Genomic DNA, 20399 nt, shown 5'->3' on the forward strand with positions numbered 1-20399 from the left:
CAGGCCACCACACGGCTGTTGTTTTAGCCTGAAAATGGGTTAAAATACATGTGCAATGAACAACATTATGATTCGTCAAAACATGGATATCAAAATCCATTCACAGGATTGAATTCAAAGACAAATGCTATTTTGATTTTAAAATGTGATTTTAACCTCCAGACCTTAAATTTATTGAAAGTCTTATTATCACATTATCACAAAATAATGTTTTTTCACTTTTGTGATTGAACTGATTTTTAAATGTGAATCACCATTGAGGTTTTGATGCAATGATACAAAATAATACACACTAAAATGTTAAAAAAGTTGTTGATGCAAAACAGTAAAAAAAAAACAGCACAAACAATCTCTAATTCTTTTTGTCTTCTTTTTTGTTTTTCAAATGTTTTAAAAATTGTATTTATCATTGTTTCTCTTTTTTCTCAAAGATTCTAAGCACAGTAAATGTATTGTTGACATGTACATGTGGTCATTATGAAAGTTAAATAGTTCATATTTACTTATTTTCTAAATGAACACTCTTATTGTGAATATTTCATCTGTGTATGTTATTCCAAAGTAAAACCTTTGTAATTTTAATCAAAGGCCCGGTTTCACAGACAGGGCTTAGATTAAGACAGGATTAGGTTATAGTTAAATTACGACATTCAAGAATTACTGGTGTGCATTTTGTGACAGAATAATGGCACCGACATATTTTAAGATGTCAGTGCAGGTTGCTTTCAGTTCAAACGGCTCAAACATGCGTTTTAGTCTGGGACTAGTCTTAAGCCTTGTCTGTTAATCCACAGGAAAGGGTATTTGGGTACAATTTAGATATTGCTTTTGCAAACTGGCTCCATTAAATGCCCACAATTCATGTACTACATGTTTCCTGCACTTCTCAGAAATACTTAAAAGGGCCATTCACCCAAAAATGAAAATTGTGTCAACATTTTCTCACCCCACCCAAATCTGTGTGACTTACTTTGCATGTGAAACACAACAGAAGATATTTTGAAGAATGTTGGTAACCAAACAGTTTTGGTGACCATTGACTTCCATTGTATGTATAAAAACACAGAGACATTTCTCAAATACCTTCTCTTACATTCCACAGAGCACAGAAAGTCATACAAGCTTGAAACAATATAAGGATGAGTAAATTATGACAAATCTTTCATTTTTGGCTGAACTATCCCTTTAACATTACAGAAGTACAATCCATTGCAAACTGCAATTCATATTGAGTTTAACATACTATAAACCCACATTAAAGATTTTTGTTATACAATGTGAACTATTTTGAGCTTAATAATATTTGGTTCACCTATTACCTTACAGCACATGAGGCAGACAGGAACTTGTGGCACTGCAACCTAACCCAGATGTTCAGACACATGCTTACATTTATATTACCTATAAAACAGTCCAAGCAAAGGGAAAAAGAAACTGTTAACGACAGCATAATATAAACACATTAGACCAGCTTCGGAAAAATAAGCACTCTTTATTTTATTTTAGAGACACATCATGACCAAGACATCTATTTATAAATTAGCATAAATGCTAACATTTGTATGCATATGGTATTTAACCAGTTCTGCTTCAGGGCAGTTCCAAGAGGTCAGGATGCTATACAGATGGTGAACATGAATGGATAGTTTTAGTATTGTGCAGTTTTAGTATTGTGCAGTGGGAGGAATTTTAAGAGAATGACTAACTGCCCTGTCGTACAAAGATGTCACGACCTAGCCGTCTTTATATGTATAACAAACAATCGATAAAAAGCAAACAGGCATTTTTTCACCAGTACAGAATAGAGTGGCAACCAGCTACACAAGGGCTCTTTACAAAGATATATCTTTGGCTTTTGTTGCCCTCTAATCTCAGTGTAACAGATAACAAAAGGCACAATGCTAGTATATCAATGGTTTTTTGTAGGGCTGTCAAACAATTAATCGCGATTAATCGCATCTAAAATAAAAGTTTGTGTTTACAAAATATATGTGGGTTCACGGAGTATAATTATTTTATATATATATATATATATATATATATAAATACACACACATGCTTGTATATGAAGAGTTCAGATGCAAAAGCCTCTAAATGCCATTTGAAATTTTCTTCTTTAATGATGATTTTTATCAAACTTGTATATTTAAGTTCAGTAATTTCACTTAGATAACAATTAATAGGTAATTATCATTGCCATTTAAGTGAAATTACTGAACTTAAATATACAAGCTTGATAAAAATCATCATTAAAGAAGAAAATTTCAAATGGCATTTAGAGGCTTTTGCATCTGAACTCTTCATATATTTATTTAAGAAATATTTTCATGTATATACTGTATTTAGATTTATATATAATTTATATTACGTGAATATAAATATTTGTGATAAAAATCACAGTGCACCCACATATATTATGTAAACACAAACTTTTATATGGGATGCGATTAATCGCGATTAATCGTTTGACGACCCTAGTTTTTTGGTTTGACAATGGAAATGTGGGTGTGAAAACCGATTATGGAGAAGAAGAAAAAAAGCTGAAAATGTATAAATTATTCAAATACTACAAATCTAAACGGATGGTAGAAATCTAAGAGGTCTACAAAAAAGAAAATGTTATGTAATTTCTGGAGCGCTTTCAAGGAAGTACCACAATCTTTTTCTCAAGTTTTTGCTGAGGGAAGATGAACCTCCTCATGACATCATCCAGCTCCTCCAGAGCGAGCTGAGCATGGAGTACAGCCACATCATCTGGGTCCGACCGCACCACCCCTTTCAGAGCCCGATACAGCTCAGATAAAACATCCCCAAGAACCTGAAAAAGAAGAAGAGGAGTCGGAAAGCACTTGGTAAGCAGATTTACTGTACAACTGAAAGCGAGAAAAAGAACAAACAAGGAGGAATTAATGAGTACAGTATACGTCTCTTGAGGCAGGTGGTCTTTTGACCTTCTCCCTCACAGCAAGAGAGCACTTTTGTAAGCAGTCAGGTGTTTTAGCCTCACACTTAGAGGACACCAGGCGTTGTGACTTATGGTTTACCTGGACGAGCCGTCTCATTACTCGCTGCAACAGCTGTACCGAGTAGCAACAGTTTCTCATACAAGAAGGAGTTTAATCAAGCTCCATCCTGGGAAACTCAACAGGCGGCGATGACAGACATGACTTTACACCCGGGCTTCTGAGTCTAGTAAAACTTGTCCAATAAAGTGCATGTGCAAATATTTCAAGGATCAGGGTACCAACTAGGGTGGACATTGGTGCTGTAAATCAGGGGATCAAAAGTTGAAAAGGTCATTTGCAGCAGCAGTGGCCAGTTCGGTCATGGGATCAGTTTATGTGCATTTATAAAGGGGTTTTAAGATGTTTTATGTGGACAAACACCCCAAAAATTCCAAGTGTTACAAATTAAAGTAGTAAAAAGGCAGAAGATTTAGGGCAAACAAGGCCCCATCCTGACATTTTGTATCAACCTCTCTACAAAATTAAACGTATCATCTTATACAAGAAGGTCTCATTGTTACACAATGTAATTATATATTTAAGTGCCGAGTAACATGAATCAACTACACATACTTACTATAGGTTTTAAGGTAGGATTAGGATTTGGTTGAGGGTTATGTAATTATGCATAATTTCCTGTGGTAAGTACATGTAACAAGGACAAAATAAGGTGTTACAGAATCTTATTATTACAAAAAAAACAGTCTACAAATATTAAACTACTTTATACTATAAAATTAAGAAGTTTATAATTTAATTATTTTTCCTTATTTATAATCATTTAGGTTGATTTTTTTTCTGTAGAACATACTATGATCACAATGGGAAAATCTGGCAAATAAGATGTATAGAAATACATTTGATAAAGGAAATAAGCAGCATCAACGATCAAGAGTCTCTTTTTTCATGAAAAGTGTGACAGTCTTGTGATTCATACCCTATTATATTTACATAAATATGTTTTAAAAGAGTTAACTGAAAAAAATCATCACACTGTATTTTGGGAGAACAGATCTGTAGTCTGGGAGGTTGGAATGTCAATCTGCCAGTCTGCTAACAACATCAAAAAAACTATAAAATATACAAATTTCAGTAAGTGTGGTGTGGTTCATATGATCTCACAACAGGGTAAACATCTGTTGAAGATGGCTGCTAATAGTCCAGGGGATCAGAGACTCAATGTCCTCACATCTATGAAAGCTAATACACACCTCTGATTGGTTAATGTAGTTACAGCTGTAACTCTGAACTTGTGATGCATCAAACTTTATAGAAGACTTCTCAAAAAACTTAACTCAGCCTGCACTGTTACCATTATGGACATTTATTATTTTTTGTTTAACCTCATGGTCACTAATAAGTACCATAAAACATTGTCTTGGCAACCTCCTTCAACACACTAGCATAGCAGGGATAAATTATGCATGAGCAAGGACCAACTTTCCTTATAAAAAGCTGAAAAAATGGTTATCACATGATTTAGATCTATTCATTTAATCATCATGCACCAAATGACCTGTAGGAGCTGTAGTCGGAAATGAAAGGCATTGCTGGGAAAGTGATCAGGGCCGTGGGAACAAGAGTGTCTCCTGAGAGTGACGATTAGACAGAGCATTGGTTGTCTTATACTGCAGGTGACCTCTAAATAAGAGAGTAGAACAGCTGCTGCTCATCAGTCCAGATACTGGAAGAATTCCTCCCACTAAACACATGCATTGATGAATCAAAACATCTAACAATCTACTCAATATCCTCACACACAACAAAACACAGTGATGGGACTTCACACCTTTAAAGAAATATGTCTGGTTAAAAACATACTGTAAATGGATAGCATCTGTGGCATGCTGTTGAATACTACCACTTACCAAATACATTTATAACGCTACATAACATAAATCCTGAAAATGTGCATCAACTTTCCCAAAAATATTACGCAGCACAGCTGTTTTCAACAGGGATAATAATAATAAATGTTTCTTGAGCACCAAATCAGCATATTTGTCATGATGCTGAAAATGCAGCTTTGCCATCACAGGAATAAATAACATTTTAAAATATATTAACATAGAAATATAAAATAATTTATTTTAAAATGCTGAATAATCAATACATTTTAAAGTCCTTTCTAAAAGCTTTTCATATTCCTTTAATACCAGCCACTGGATAATCACAAGTTTCATGTTTAAAGCAGTAGTTCACTTTAAAAAAAAAAACTTTTGCTGATAATTTACTCACCCCCTTGTCATCCAAGATATCCATGTCTTTCTTTCTTTAGTCAATAAGAAATTAAGGTTTTTGATGAAAACATTCCAGGATTGTTCTGCGTATAATGCACTTTACTGGTAACCAAACAGTTCAAGGTCCAAAAGACAGTTTCAGTACAAACTGCAAACTGTTCGAAGGGCTTTAAACGATTCCAGACGATGAATAAGGGTCTTATCAAGCAAAACGATCGCTCATTTAAAAAAAAAAAAGTTTAAGTTTTATAAGCTCAAATGGTCGCCTTGCTCTGTTCTGTGATGCGCGTTCGTGACTCTCCTGTTCGAACTCGTTCATCAAAATGAACGAATCTTTTTGGGGAAATGGGCGACCATTTGAGCTTATAAAACTTTTTAAATGAGCGATCGTTTCGCTTGATAAGACCCTTATTCATCGTCTCGAATCGTTTAAAGCCCTTCGAACAGTTTGCAGTTTGCACTGAAACTGTCTTTTGGACCTTGAACCGTTTGGTTCCCATTGAAGTCCATTATATGGAGAAAAATTGAATGTTTTCATCAAAAACCTTAATTTCTTTTCGACTGAAGAAAGAAAGACATGGACATCTTGGATGACATGGGGGTGAGTAAATTATCAGCAAAATTTTTTTGAAAAGTCAACTACTCTTAAAAAATACTCACCTGAGTGGTTTTATCACTGAGGCCCCTAAGGACCAGAGCAATGACATGGACCGCAGCCCTTCGAACCTCTGCTTCTCTGTCTGTCTTTATCAGGGCGGTGAGACACGTGCTCAGCTGCAGGAAACACACAAACAAAGGTCAAATACAAAGGACGTATGCAGGCCGCAGAGATCTGCAATGCTGCACTAGTTGATCTTTACGTCAATGTAGCGGGTCGATTGATGTCTAAACACACGCACACGGGTTTGCAGAAGGCTGATGCTCAAGATGGCCTAGAACAGCCTGTTGCAGGGGCTCTTTCATGAATAAGCAGCCCAGTTAGTCACACTGACAGAGATGCTTATTCATGAAGATCTATAGACCACTGCTGCAGCTCAGCGACTCGAGTAGATTTTCTCAACGACCATATACACAAGCCCTGAAAAATAAACAAACTGCTTTCCAACTGCAAGGCATCACACATTGGCACAAAGTATCAAAGAACTCTAGATTTGTATTTCCTGAAGGAAACATCAATGCTTGTAAGGCAGCAAAAGTACAATGCTAAAGTCTCAGGTAAGCTTAGACTTTGATTCTACATAAAATAATGATGACATGACTGATTTCCCAGTTTGATGTGATTCTAAATCACAGGCAATTAAACTTGATTTGATTCAATGCTGATTCTTTATATCAGTTATGAATGTCCATTTCACTTACATATGATGAAATAAAATAACTAATCAATAAAATAGCCAGCTCATTTGTATTGTGAATTGGGCTGTACAAATACTGTATGTTTGCATCAGCCATTGAAAACAAGCTTAGAGTAAAAGATTGATCTTAGGATTGTATGGATCAATATGGGGAGTGCTCCATTAAACGAAAAGCGATATTTTTTCCCCCAACCCTTAAGACACTTCTTGTTTTCTATTGGCTGTGTACGAGAATCAACATAACGCAAATTCAACACATTCGGTCCACTTTCAAACGCAGCTACATATGGTTAAGTAAGTGACTAGAGTAAAAACGGCTAATCACAATTCAGTATACAAATGAATTTAAGAAAAGAACAAAAAGCATTCCAATATGCAAATATTATAGTGTCACCATATTCAGTTTTGAATTGCTAACATCATAAAATGGAACATTTTTATTTACAGATCTATTTTGAAAGCACTTAAATAAATGTGAGCATACACAATCAATTGCTACATAAAGATTTGTGGTCAAGACATTGGCTGATTTTAATGAGCAAATCAGTGAGTTCAGGTTCACTCATCTATCACCCATCTGCACCAGCAGAAACCCTGATCTCAGCACTACTAGTAGTAGTAATCTTGTGTAGTGAGGTGTACAGCTGTGCCGAGTAAAGAGAACGATGACATCAGACTAGAAGCAGCCTCAGGGATCTGCTTAAAAAGAACTAATTACAGACTAAACTGTGCAGATTCAGCTTTTCATCAGCTTGTCTAGTTGACTGTTTGGTTTTGAATACTAGAGTGGTACTACCTCTTGTGCTAGTGGTCCGAGGGAAAAGTTGAGACGTTGGCAGAGTTCACCCAAATTAGAGAGGCTGCTGGCACGCACACTACTGTCCGTGTCTCGTGTGCCACTCAGGAACACACCAATCAGAGGGCGACCATAGTGTGGAGCAAGGTCACCTAAAAGAGAAAACTTTTTATTTATTTATTTGTGAAGATATTTAGTTGTATATAAAAAGACATGCACTACTGTTTAAATGTTTGGAATAATTATGATTTTTAAAAAATATTTTTGGAATAATTAACTTATGCTCACCAAGGCTCAAATTATTTAATTAAAAATACAGAAAAAAACTGTAATATTTTGTACTATTATTACGGTTTTCTATTTTAATATATTTTAAAGTGTAATTTATTCCTGTGATGGCAATTTTGTTTTGTTGTATATTTTGTGTTGGATATTATCCTTCTGAAAACATTGAAATATTTTTCTTTTTCCTCAAATATTAATGGTACTCATTTATCAATGTTGAAAATAGATTTTGCTGCATGGTTTATGAACAGTATTTGTGGGGTATTTTTCAGGATTATTGAATCGAAAATCCAAAACAACAGCCTTTATTTGACATTTAATAGAAATGTCTTCCTTTACTGTTACTTTTGATCAATTGAATGCATTCTTGCTGAATAAAAGTAAAAAAATTATTTACTTTTTCTAAATTCAGCCCAAACGTTTGAATGGTAGTGTATCACTTATTCCACATAAATACTAAGCAGACAACTGTTTTCAACATTGATGATAATAATTGTTTCTTGAGCAACGAATCAGCCTATTAAAATTATTTGTGAAGGATCATGTGACTCTGCAGTAATGGCAACTGTAAATTCAACTTATTCATATACTTATTCATAATATTATTATTCATATATTACTTATTCATATGTAATATTTCACAATATTACTGTTTTACTGTATTTTTTATCAAATCAATTTAATTTGCTTGATGAGCATAAGAGACTTCTATCAACAACATTCAAACTCTTAATAATTACAAACTTTTGACCCGTGGTGTATATACAGACGTAAAATAATAACAAATATCACATGTACAGTGCAAAAAATGAGAGCTCCAGCCTGAACACACACAAACACACACACACAGCTGAAGTCGCAACTCCTCTTCCAATCTCTCCATCTCAGTGTGAAAGTCTGAGAAAGTCCACACCTACAGCATGAGCAAAGTCACTAAACTGGGATTTTTTTTTTTTGGCTTCTTTTTGAGCTCTGACAAAAAAAAAATCCCCCTCACACTAACAGGTATTAGTGTAAGGGGAATTTACATTCTTTATGGGAAATAAATAAGGATACAACTAGACAAAAGCTATTATAATGGCTGCCAGGTGGGTCCAAAGGGACTTACTCCCCACAGCTGATTTTTCTGGCCCTGTCCGAAATATCATTCAAACTGTATAAAACCTTCCAGAATCCATGTGCCAGGACCTATTCAGACATGAATGTCCACTTGTTAAGCTGACCAATCCTCCAAACGGATCAAAAGAGCTTTAAAGGCTATTGTGGACTAGATGTACAAGAAAAAAAATGGGTGTCTGATGGGAGGGAAAAAGAACAGGGGCAAGAAAAAGTGTAACATACGCTTCTTTGATCCAGTGCTTCTTGTTAACTGTGGCCATCTGTCCCAGCACCTTATTAAGCGACACGTTTAATTGGAAACCAGTGGCACACTTATGCAGGAAAAGGATTCATTTATTTGCCTACATTATGAAACAGCATGTTTTGGTTAGAAATTTAATTATTACAAAATCAAGGATTTAGGGATTGAAATAAGTGTCTCATTAGATAATACTCAAGGGCTGAAAATGTAAATTGAGCTCAAGTGTGTGATGTGCAGTGTGTGATGCCCCCTGCTGTGTGTGAAGGCACTATGAATGTGACAGAGAGCTGTGAGACTCATTGTGCGGTTTCAGCGGACTGCAGCAGCTGTTGGGCTTTTTCAGAGCTCGGTCTGTTAGCGTTAAGGAGCCGGGCCAAGGCGACATGCCTCAGACCCAGACTGAATGATCTCGAGACACAAAGTATAACCGCACACTTGTGCTAGGGATACGGCACTGCCCAGATCTGACAAACAGATCCTGAAATGGAGCTAGTATTTTAAAGGAAGAAAAGAATACAGAAAGAAAGAAATATGAAAAAGAAAGACTGTGCTCACCCATGGCCCTGCAGGCTCTCATTAAAACCTCGCCCACTTTGAGGCGTGTCTCTAGGGAGCGCTCTCTTTTGGGGGGACCGACAGTTGCCCCGGTCTGATACTCTCCCAGCAGTCTCTGCAGAATCTGCTCAGGAAAAGAGTCAGCCAACACTGCCAACCCTGAAACAGAAGAAAAAAACAGCTCTGAATAAAGGCTAAAACTCTGACAGACCCTTTTTAAGACAGGATGAATAGAAAGCACAACAGGCTGCCAGAGCATTACAATCTTAATTTAGCTATTCCTCAATAGGCCAAAAAAGGGATGGATGAGATGATTCTGACCATTCATGGACAAAAGGAGAAATAACATTGGCTGCAAATACAAAGAGCTGGTTTAGCTAATCAAACCAAAATATAGCACCCCAAATCTGTTTGTTGGCCCAGATACAGCAACCTTGTAGATTTCAAAGCTGTTCCTAAAATAACCTGACACACATACATAAAAGAAAATCCTCCACAACTGCCGATCAATATACCCCACTGCTCAAAAGTTTAGGCTCAGGAATACAAAATATCGTAGTAAAAAAAAAAAACAGTAATATTATAACAATTTAAAATAACTGTTTTTTCAAAGACGAATTCCCAGCAGTCTTTAGTGCCACATGATTTGGTGTTCAAAAAACATTTATTATTATTATTATTATTATCAATGTTTGTGCTACTTTAATGAGCTCAGGAATCAAATGCTTTATCTATTCATTATGGCAAAACAAAAGCCTGGTCATTTAACAAATGAAAGGTTTAACCAAACGTCTGGGGGCTCAAACACATTGCAGTGTGTTGAGGTAAAGCTGGCAGGGAGAGTTTAGCTGGCAAAAGTAAATGAGGTCAATGTTATGTCTGTGCTTTATACTTACAACTAAGTAATTAAACCAGTCAAAACCAAGCGGTTTTATTATGTACCATCCCAACTACAAATAAATCTAAATGTTACATTAATTTCTAAAAAAAAGTCACTTTTTTAAAGTGTGATTGTCATTTATTTGGTTGTATTTCGAAGGAGTTAAGGCTGGTTTCTTTCTTGAACTAATGAATCAATTACCTTGAATAGCAGACAGATACACAAAAGAGTCTTCATGTTCCAGGTTTTCCAGAAAGAGCTGAAACACATTGAAATAATTCACTGAAAGCTGAGAGCAAAGAATTAGAGCAGAGTTAATTAATTCCTTAGACTAATTATCACTGACAGTTTTTCAGCTCTCAGCACGTTTACAATAATGCAAATTAAAGCATGTCTATGGCCTGCGGTTTTAAAAGATTTAAATCAGCTCACATCACATGAGGTGAAGTGGTATGAAATGAAAATGAATACTACAGATAAGACAATTATGTGTTAAGAACTCTAACAGACACTGATACAAATAAATATTTAAAACTGAATGAATCAAAAGAAAGAAATTCACATCTATGTTAATGGGTTACTGGGTGGGTGTTATGTCACTGTGTTCATGTGTGAATTAGTTGCGTTGGACACAGAAGAGACTCTTATTACAGAGAATATTAGATGAGACATTGCAGAAAGCCGCTCATCATAACTAGATCCCACGAGAGTCTTCAGACACCCTGAAGCAAGAGGTTTTACACACCAAACATCCCACCTCATTTATAAAATATGGTCTATTCTAGACCCTCACCCTCCCTCAACACTACTAGCACACAGGAGAAAGAGAAACACTGGAAGTCACTGGCCCAATTAAACAATGTCACCCAGGGAAGAAGAGTCTACGCAAATCCCAGGAGAGATGTGCACGTGACACCAAGCTTTTAGCATCAGAGAGAATAATGCATACTGGGAGAGTAAGTGTTCATCATATACTATAATGATCGCCTGCATCAAAGCGCAATGACAACAGCGTTTTGGGGCCTGCTGAAAATACAAACTTGTGAAATCTGTTTTCAAAGGGCAAGTTTTTAAAAATACTGTTATCGTCTGCAAATGTGTGAAAACGGTGATGTCATACACATGCGTATTATATGTTCAGTCTATTGGCATGTACCGTTTCTTTACAAAGTGACGTCGGCAACAACTGACATGCATTAATACAGCATTTTTTTTTGGGCGTTTTTGCGGCTCCGCGTGAACATTGTTGCTGTTTGTTTGCGAAAAATGCAAAGGAAATCAATATCCAATTTTAGTACATAGTTGTGTAAGCGTACCCTAAACCAGCGTTCCCTAAACCAGAATATACAGTGATTTGTGAAATGGAAATAAAATGCAGGAATTAATAATACTAATATTATTTTAAAATTTTAGCATTTAAAGTATTTATTTTTCTCATGCATTTGGCAGATATGTTTCCAATTATCAAAACTATTTATTTATGTATTCCCTGGAAATAATATATATATATATATATATATATATGAAGAGTTCAGATGCAAAAGCCTCTAAATGCCATTTGAAATTTTCTTCTTTAATGATGATTTTTATCAAACGAACATATTTAAGTTCAGTAATTTCACTTAAATAACAATTAATAGGTAATTATCATTGCCATTTAAGTGAAATCACTGAACTTAAATATACAAGCTTGATAAAAATTATCATTCTAGAAGAAAATTTCAAATGGCACTTCATATATATATTATAAAGTTCATCCATTGTCAATGATGTAGCGACGTATAAATCACATCGGAATATAAATCAGAATTAATTTAAAAACCAAGCAGATTTCTGTAGATCAAAACAGCTACATTTTCATGAATAACATGAGCAAAATCCCTGATTATGCAGTTTCTGAAATTACTAGATTTTCTGAACATTTTCTGTAAATGACCACTTTCATATCATACATCAGTGTTTCCCAACCCTGTTCCTGGCGGCACACCAACACTGCGTGTTTTCTTTGTCTCCCTAATCAAACACACCCGATTCAACCCATCAGCCCATTAACCCACCTGATTATGAGCTGATGGGTTGAATCAGGTGTGTTTGATAAGGGAGACAAAGAATACACGCAGTGTTGGTGTGCCGCCAGGAACAGGGTTGGGAAACACAGTCATACATAATGAAAAAATGCCAGGCCAGTTGTATCTGCTTTAACTTACATTCACAAATACAAATACATACACATCTATACACTCACTGTTAGTAGTTTCTCCTTGTTCTGCAATGCCTCCTCGTCTCCATCTCTAACAGAGCGGGTCAGTGAACGCAGAGCCACAGCTCGTGTGGGCACATCTGGGTCACAGGCTTCCAGCAGGCACTCAGAGAAAGCTTTACTGCGCAAGGCCTCAGAAATCCCGGGATTGGGTATTCCTCCAGCTGTCTGAAGGTCTTTAACTTTGGGTGTTACACTAGGGTCTGTTGCATGTTTGGGATGTGAGATTGATTGTAAAGGGACCTGGGGTCTGGCTGGGAGGGAGTTTGAACTGCAGCCTGCAGGTTGAGTAAGACTATGGGCAGTGCTGTGCTGGCTGGCTGTTTTAGGGACAGTTGTAGGGCGATAAGCCCCGTGTGTGGCAATAGTGGCCCTCAGATCGGACGCTAGCTCCTGGATAACTGGCTCTTGGTGCTGCTGGGAAATCTGTTCCAGGTGGGGCAGCAATGCAGCCATTGATGAATAATCATCTGCAGTAAGCTGAAAGAACATATACAGTACAAGTACAAATAGGTAGTAAATAATATGTACATTAACAAAGATTTTAGGCTGTCAATTATGCTGATTAATCCATAAAAATTAATTGCATATCAATATTGCAAGGAACTTCCCCAATATAACTGGGAAATTATCTTTCAATATAATAAATGCTTTAAATATAATTCAAAGAAATTACATTAAAACATAACTTAAGATCTCTTTTTGTTTCATTTCATTTTAATCAATCACACCAAATTAACCCTATAAGTGGGCATTAGTGCATATTTTGTGTGCTGTGACTGGGCACAACTTCAGTTAGCAGTTTATTTTTTATAGTTTTAGTTTTCATTCAATTTTTCAGTCATTTCATTATGTGCATTTGTCATTTAATAGTTTTTTTTTTTTATTAATTTATTTATAATTGTAGTGCTTCAACTTCAATTTTAATTTATTACAGAGTGAACATTTATAATTTTCAGTTTGTTTTTTTAACTAATATATATTGGTCTTTACTCTGACATAAATAACAGTCAGAGTAAAGATATTCTTTATTGTGAGTTATATATATATATATATATATATATATTTTTTTTTTTTTTTTTTTTTTTTTATTTTTTTTTTCAATTAACAGAAATATTCTCACAAGTTATAGTTAACGATAATAACCCAGGGTGCAACAAACTAATTTTTAACTACTGTTTAAAGTAATCGCATTTATTCAAGGTCATGGAAATGGAATATTTAATAAGTATACAAAAATAGATCCATTCTGTTAAAAAAGTGTAGCATGCATATCACACTGCAGGTGTGTACATACTGCTTTATATATACTGCTTAATATGCAATATGTTAATTACCCATAAAAACAGCTAACAGCATATTACTAGAGGAACTGAGTGAGCAAAGAACAGCAGCAAAATGTATAAACTATACACTACCTCAGCAGCTCCAGAAAGTAGAGTGGCCACAAGCCCTATTCCCATACTGAGAGTCTGACTCTCCACTGGGCTGTCAGTGCCACGCTCCAGACTAACACATGCTCTCTGCAGCATGGATGCTATGAACCCAACCACCTGTAAGCAAAGAGTGAGAGAGAGATGTCTTGAGAGATCACACCTTATCACTAAATAAAGTAGCACAACTGCGCTCTCTCTACCAGCCATAAGAGGCTCACACATGTGCCCTAAATAACAGTCAGAGTAAAGATATTCTTTGTTGTGAGTTAAATGGAACAGATCTGGCCAGGGGATGATGTGCTCTATTTTTAGAAGGCCCATGTTTTATCTTATTAAAACCTCAGCTGAATGAAAGCAGAAAAGACAAAATGATAAGAAAGCTTAAAAGAGTTTAAAGTTTAGAATTAAAACTCAAATGTACGACTTCACTCAGGAAAAGAGTGAAGTGGTATTCACCATTTAATACATTTAAATAACACTGAATGAAGGATTTCTTCTATATCGCACCTGAGTGGGTTTGCAGAGCAGCTGTGTGTGTGGAAGACCCTCACACATGATGGCCAGTGCCTGCAGCAGAGCAAGTCTCTGTCCGTGTCCACCTGCACGCCCCAGCAGATGCTGCTCTAACTCCAGCAGCGTCATAGATGAGGTGTTCACTTCCTGCTCAACCTCGTCCTGCTCAGCAGCCACAGCTGTTAAATCCTGGAAACAACACAAAACATGTAGATCTCAGCATCCACTTTCAATTTCAAGCCGCTTTCACAATATTTAAAAGTCAAATATGGGATTTTTTTTAAATCCACTTAAAGTCTAAAAGTTCTTTTTAATCATCCACATCTTAAAGCATTTTTGAGACCTCAAATCTTGCTATAAAACAATTATGGACATCCATTCATCTTATAGACATTGTTGAGCTCCATTATAAATGGTCATGCTGAAACAGACTGGCAGAGGTCAGCACCTGCAGAAGCAGGAGGAAAAACTCTCCAGGCAGGTCACAGTCCTTCATCTCTTCCAATAACTGCACCAGACACTGCACTCTCCACTGCTCACCTGAGACCTTCTCATACAGAGCATCATCTTCATCACTGTCAAATCACAGAAAAAGAGCCAGCTAATCATTGTTATGCCTTGCAACATACACTACTATTCAAAAGTATCTTATGTCCAACAAGGCTACATTTATTTTTTCAGTTTTTTTTTTTTTTAAATAAAACTGATTCCTGTGATGGCAAAGCTGAATTTTCAGCATCATTACTGCAGTCTTCAGTGTCACATGATCCTTCAGAAATCATTTTAATATACAGCTTTAGTGCGCAGGAAACTTGAGCTATGAAAACCACAAAACAACGTACAGAAAACAAAAGAAACCTTTAAAAAGTTGTGCAACTTATTATTGAAACGATGATTTTTTTTTTTTAAGATTCACTGATGAATAGAAAGTTTGGGGGGAAAAAAACAGAATACTTAAAACTAATTTTTGGTAACATTATAAATGTCTTTACTTTCATTTTTGATCAATTTCACTTGATATTATACTAATATAAATAATGCCTAATTTGATGAAAGCATATTACAAACAAAATTAATGAAATCAATATTTTACAAAATATAACCTCTAAATTCATCACAAAACACTTAAAAACATGCATCATCTTTTTTAAGGCTTCGGTTTGTTTTAAAATTGACAAAAGTGTGATCTAGCCAATAGATTCTGCTATTTTTCCAATTAGACCACCGCCTGATAAGCTCAAAATGGCAAAATACTTTAAACAAAACATTATTGTAGGGTTCTCATTTAATAATAGCCTACCTGATAAGCTCTCTCACTGTAAGTCTGGCCCCTCCTTCACTGCCAGGTGAGAACTGAAAGCCATGTCTGACTCCACCCACTTCTCCCAGCAGTCCACACAAGCGTTTCAGCAGCAAAAGAGATGCCGAGCGCTCCGAGTGAGACAGGCACCATATCAGGATCTCCTGACAGGGTGTACTGTAGGGAACAACCACTTTTAGTCTTTTCCAAACATATCAGAGACTTCTTAAAAAAAAAAGAAAGAAAGAAAGACTGACCGTAAATGAGATACATTCTGTTTGGTGAAGCAAAAGAGATCGAACAGCGTCGAGTAGACATCTGCAAGAGCTTTCAGCAGCACTTCTGATGGATTATTACCCACCACACAAATCTAAACACAATTAAACAACGTTCTCATGTAAATTTCATATACTTGATGATATGGCACATTAGACAATACAGAATATTTGGCTTACTTTATATACATCCTCAATACAGCGAGTCAGCTCCCACTCCTCCACTGTATCCTGGGATAGGTCATCTCCTGCAAAAGCAATATTCAAGAGAATAGACTTTGCATCTGAAAATTATTCCTGTGTGTTGGGACAAATATTAGCAAAGCAACTTGATGCAGCCTTTTCGCACACTAAATGATATCAGCCACTATAAAATGCTAAACTGCAGTCACCTAACAAATACTAACCGGTTCCCTGTGCACAGCGGCGAAGGGGGGAGAGAAGAGGAAAGAGCAGGAATCGCTGGCCAAACTCAGGCTGAACCTGCAGCATGATGAGCACCGCCCTGGTGGCCACTCTCTGGAACTGCTGTGCAGTCAGCTTGTCTTTGAAATGCAGAAGCTCCAGAATCTAAATCCAGTGATTTTACATTCTATGATTAGAGTACATTTCAAAAATTATTTATAGGTTTTTAGGTAACTTGCTTTTGTTATTTGACTACTAGCATCTTTTGCAAACCAAATAAAATGACTCGAAATAACCATACTAGCAATAATCTCACTATTTAGACTGTAATGAGAGAATATTACGTCACCTGTGGACACACTTGACTGTAATAGCTCTCCGCAGAGAGGGACTGCTGAGGACAGGAGGCAAGAATCTTGGCCACAGCGTCACATTTCCTCCAGTCAGAGTCGCCACCTGCTGGTCAGCAATGTGAAACAAGTAAACATGACTGAAAAGCACAGGCAAAACATTTATAAAAAAAAAACAGAATGACTTTCCATGGAATGATAAACCTATTGGAAACACATTGGGAACTTTGTTATGTACTGGATTTGTTATGTATGGTATGAAAATACACATTTTTCCACCACCGTTCAAAAAATTATGGCTGAACCCACTGACACTGTGCTGTTTATAGAATATGCAAAACATTTTAGGTCACCTAGCCATTCTAACCGAGACATAACATGTTTGTCTCCTTCACTGTCTGCTGTTTTTTTGGGGTCAATTGACTGTAATATTCCAGGCAACAGCACACGGTTCCAGGATGTTGTGTTTTATTTATAAGTTTGCGGAAAACAAAAGATAAGCACAAACACAGATTACAATGTATTTATAAATTTGGATTTGTATTCACATACATGCATACTAAAAATAAATTGTGCAATGCATTAGCAATAAATACCAAATAGGTTATCAATTGTGCATGTTTTATTTTAGCCTGTTTTCTAGTAAATATACTAGGCTGCATTACTGAAAGAGTTTTAAAATGGGTTTTGAGTTTAGTAACAAAAATTGTATGGCTGGTATAATGCTCATTTTTATAATATTAATAAATAATAGCAAATAAGACATACATTACATTTCTGAATTTGAATAAACACTAATTGTAGACAATATTTACTCACAATTAGCTAAAAATGTTTGAGAACACAAAATATGTTTTATCCACTGAATTTTGGAACTGACACTAGAAAGATGGTCTTGAAACTTGATTCTATTCCATGAAAAACCTTTTTCAAATTCCAGTGTTTCTCTGAACCAATCACTCAGTACATTGCTAAATTCACCCTTACCTCCGGTGCCCTCTAAAATGGCCCTCACCACTGCCTGGACGCCTTGTGGTTGCATTAACCTGTCAGACAGCAACTGTCCACACAGGCGCCTCAGCCAAGGGGGAGCTTGGGATAGAGCCTTACCTCCCCCTCCAGCACACCTGCCTACCTACAGCAATACACAGGACATGTCTCTTTCAAATCACACAAATACTAACACATCAGAAAAGTATTCAGAAAGATAGTGGGCAACACACACCTGTTTAGGACCCCCTTGCAGAACAAGCAGTTCTTTGATGACGATTGGCTGATACACTTTCCCAAGAAGACTGTGGAGTGCTTCTTTGCAGGTCTTGCGCTCCTCTACCGTTAGTCCCTGTGGTAGATGAGATGACTGAATTAGTTCAACATTTATCTAGAACTCAGGATTCTCACACTTACTTACATTCATGTCATTCTTCATTATTGAATAGGGATTTTAAAAAATATAGTTGTATTTGTATTATTAGTAACACTTTACAATAAGGTCTCTTAGTTTATTTATTAATTAACCTGAACTAACAATGAACAAAACATTTGTTACAGTATTTATTAATGTTAGTTGATAAAATGATTTTAAAAAATAGTTCATTGCTTATTCATGTTAGTTCACAGTGCATTAACTAATGTTAACAAATGTTTGATTTGAATAATGTATTAGTAAATGTTAAAAATAAAACATTGATTTAGATTAATAAATGCTCTAGAATTATTGTTCATTCTTAATTCATGTTAACTAAAGTTGTTAACTAATGAAACCTTATTGTAAAATGTTACTGTATTATTTATTGATATTTTGAATGAGCTTTTAATTTTATAGTTTAAATTTTTTTTACTTCTTATACTTTAGCCTAAACATACAACAACATATTTTTTCACTTAATATTTATATTTTCAGCTTTATTTAAATTAACAATAACTCTCTCTCTCTCTCTCTCTCTCTGTATATATATATATATATATATATATATATATATATTTTTTTTTTTTTTTTTTTTTTTTTTTTTTTCATGTTTCATGACTTTTCTATCATGGATTTAGCAACATTTCCTTGCTAAATCCAGGTTATCCATGGCTTTGGAAACCCCAGATCTAAAAAGAGACCACTAGTAAAATGTATTAAAATAGGATTAAGTATTGCTTTGATATCAGTATGTATACCTTATTACTCTTTGTACCGTCTCCTTCAGGCCGCTGGGGTCGATAAGCTAACTGACACAGAGCTGCCATGATGTCACCCAGGTGGCGCGTAAACACAGGAGTCGCTAGTGATGATGACAGAGCAGACACCTCTAGGAGCACATTAGCGGTGATAAGTAGACGGCGTTCCCCTGTAGGGGCGACATCGTGTCGGACAGCTCCCTCCACTGCTGCCCCAAAGGCTGACCTCAGCCCCAGTGCCACTCCTACACCAGGAGCTAAATATGGGCAGAGACCCAGTGTGACCACAAACTGCAGCACAGCGCCCAGTGTCTTTTGTTGGGCCACACTGAGAACATCTGGGGGGAGTGGTGGAGCTGCTTCAGGGGTCGCAGGATTTGGTGCAGCAGGAATGTGGTCAAAGGCTTCCACGAGGCGGTTGAGGTGTCGTGCCAGGCAGAGCAGTAAGAGAAGACATTCCTGAACAAAGCACCAGGTTAGGTCATTAGCATCACTGCAAAACCATGGGATGTCTCTCCTGACCTCCTCCAGAAGTCGCCGGGCTTCTTCCAGCTCTTTGCCTGAAGACATGCTCTCCCGAAGCTCTGACAGGTTCCTCTGGAGAGCCAGGACAAGTGCTGTTTGTGTGCTCTGTCCATCGCTCCACTGAGCCTCTGGGAAAGAGTGTGAGTCCATCATCGCATGCCATCACTATTTAACAGATTTGCAAAACATTTAGCTAAGCCTGCATGACTTTCTTTCTTCTGTAAATCACAAAATGAGATGTTTGGGCATTCACTTTTATTGTATCGAAAAAAATATAAACTGAAAGTGTAAGCTGAAGCTTATAACATATTTAGTGTCTTACGAAATAAATAGAGAAAGTCATGCAGTTTGGATTTGGAACAACATGAGGGTGAGTAAAAGATGACAGGTTTTATGGGGGGTGGAAATATACTAATACTACCAAAGCATGTTGTGAAACAACACTATTTAAACCCGGATAACGTGTGTTATTTTTTTTTCTTACCTCGAATAGGTTTCGTTAATATACTGAGAGACTTTATTAGTGCCGTGACCATTTTACGCCACACTGCTGTGTTGTCTACTAAAACATTGTCGCGAAGCTTTAACGTAACTGTGGTTGAAAGTTGAAACTGATGAGAAAATATTCAAAATAAAAGTCCCACAAAATAAAAGCTAAACTCACACGAAAGCCAAAAAGAAAAGCAGAAATAA

The 20399-nt window shown here is 36.3% G+C and overlaps 1 protein-coding gene across 3 annotated transcripts; it reads right to left on the minus strand.

Moving 5' to 3' along the window:
* Positions 1-2494: 2494 nt before the first annotated feature.
* On the minus strand, positions 2495-20341 carry tango6 (transport and golgi organization 6 homolog (Drosophila)). 3 transcript variants are annotated; one of them, XM_039693098.2, is made up of 18 exons: positions 20191-20341; positions 19182-19834; positions 18241-18357; positions 18003-18150; positions 17015-17121; positions 16668-16830; positions 16441-16508; positions 16243-16355; positions 15986-16162; positions 15134-15260; positions 14680-14874; positions 14155-14289; positions 12722-13216; positions 10678-10735; positions 9597-9755; positions 7397-7548; positions 5906-6019; positions 2495-2818 (listed from the first exon to the last, which is right to left on the minus strand). In XM_039693098.2, exons 1-18 carry the CDS (start codon positions 20240-20242, stop codon positions 2642-2644), a joined length of 3210 nt encoding a protein of 1069 aa, XP_039549032.2. In that variant the 5' UTR covers positions 20243-20341; the 3' UTR covers positions 2495-2641. The 3 variants fall into 3 exon arrangements, with proteins under 3 accessions (XP_039549032.2, XP_039549031.2, XP_039549033.2); XM_039693097.2 differs by having other exon boundaries at positions 17015-17124; XM_039693099.2 differs by having other exon boundaries at positions 17015-17124; positions 19182-19871; positions 20191-20269.
* Between the last annotated feature and the right edge of the window lie 58 nt (positions 20342-20399).

Source organism: Pimephales promelas, chromosome 10, assembly GCF_988280905.1.
Source record: "Pimephales promelas chromosome 10, fPimPro1.hap1.1, whole genome shotgun sequence".
Taxonomy (NCBI): Eukaryota; Metazoa; Chordata; class Actinopteri; order Cypriniformes; family Leuciscidae; genus Pimephales; species Pimephales promelas.

Excerpts from the sequence above, each read along its gene's own strand:
- tango6 (XM_039693097.2), bottom strand. The coding sequence starts at position 20,242 with ATGGTCACGGCACTAATAAAGTCTCTCAGTATATTAACGAAACCTATT. Across the intron at positions 16,831-17,014 it reads ACAGTCAAGTGTGTCCACAG|ATTCTGGAGCTTCTGCATTT; the intron begins GTGACGTAATAT and ends CACTGGATTTAG. Across the intron at positions 13,217-14,154 it reads TACTTTCTGGAGCTGCTGAG|CTTACTGCAGATGATTATTC; the intron begins GTAGTGTATAGT and ends ATGTTCTTTCAG.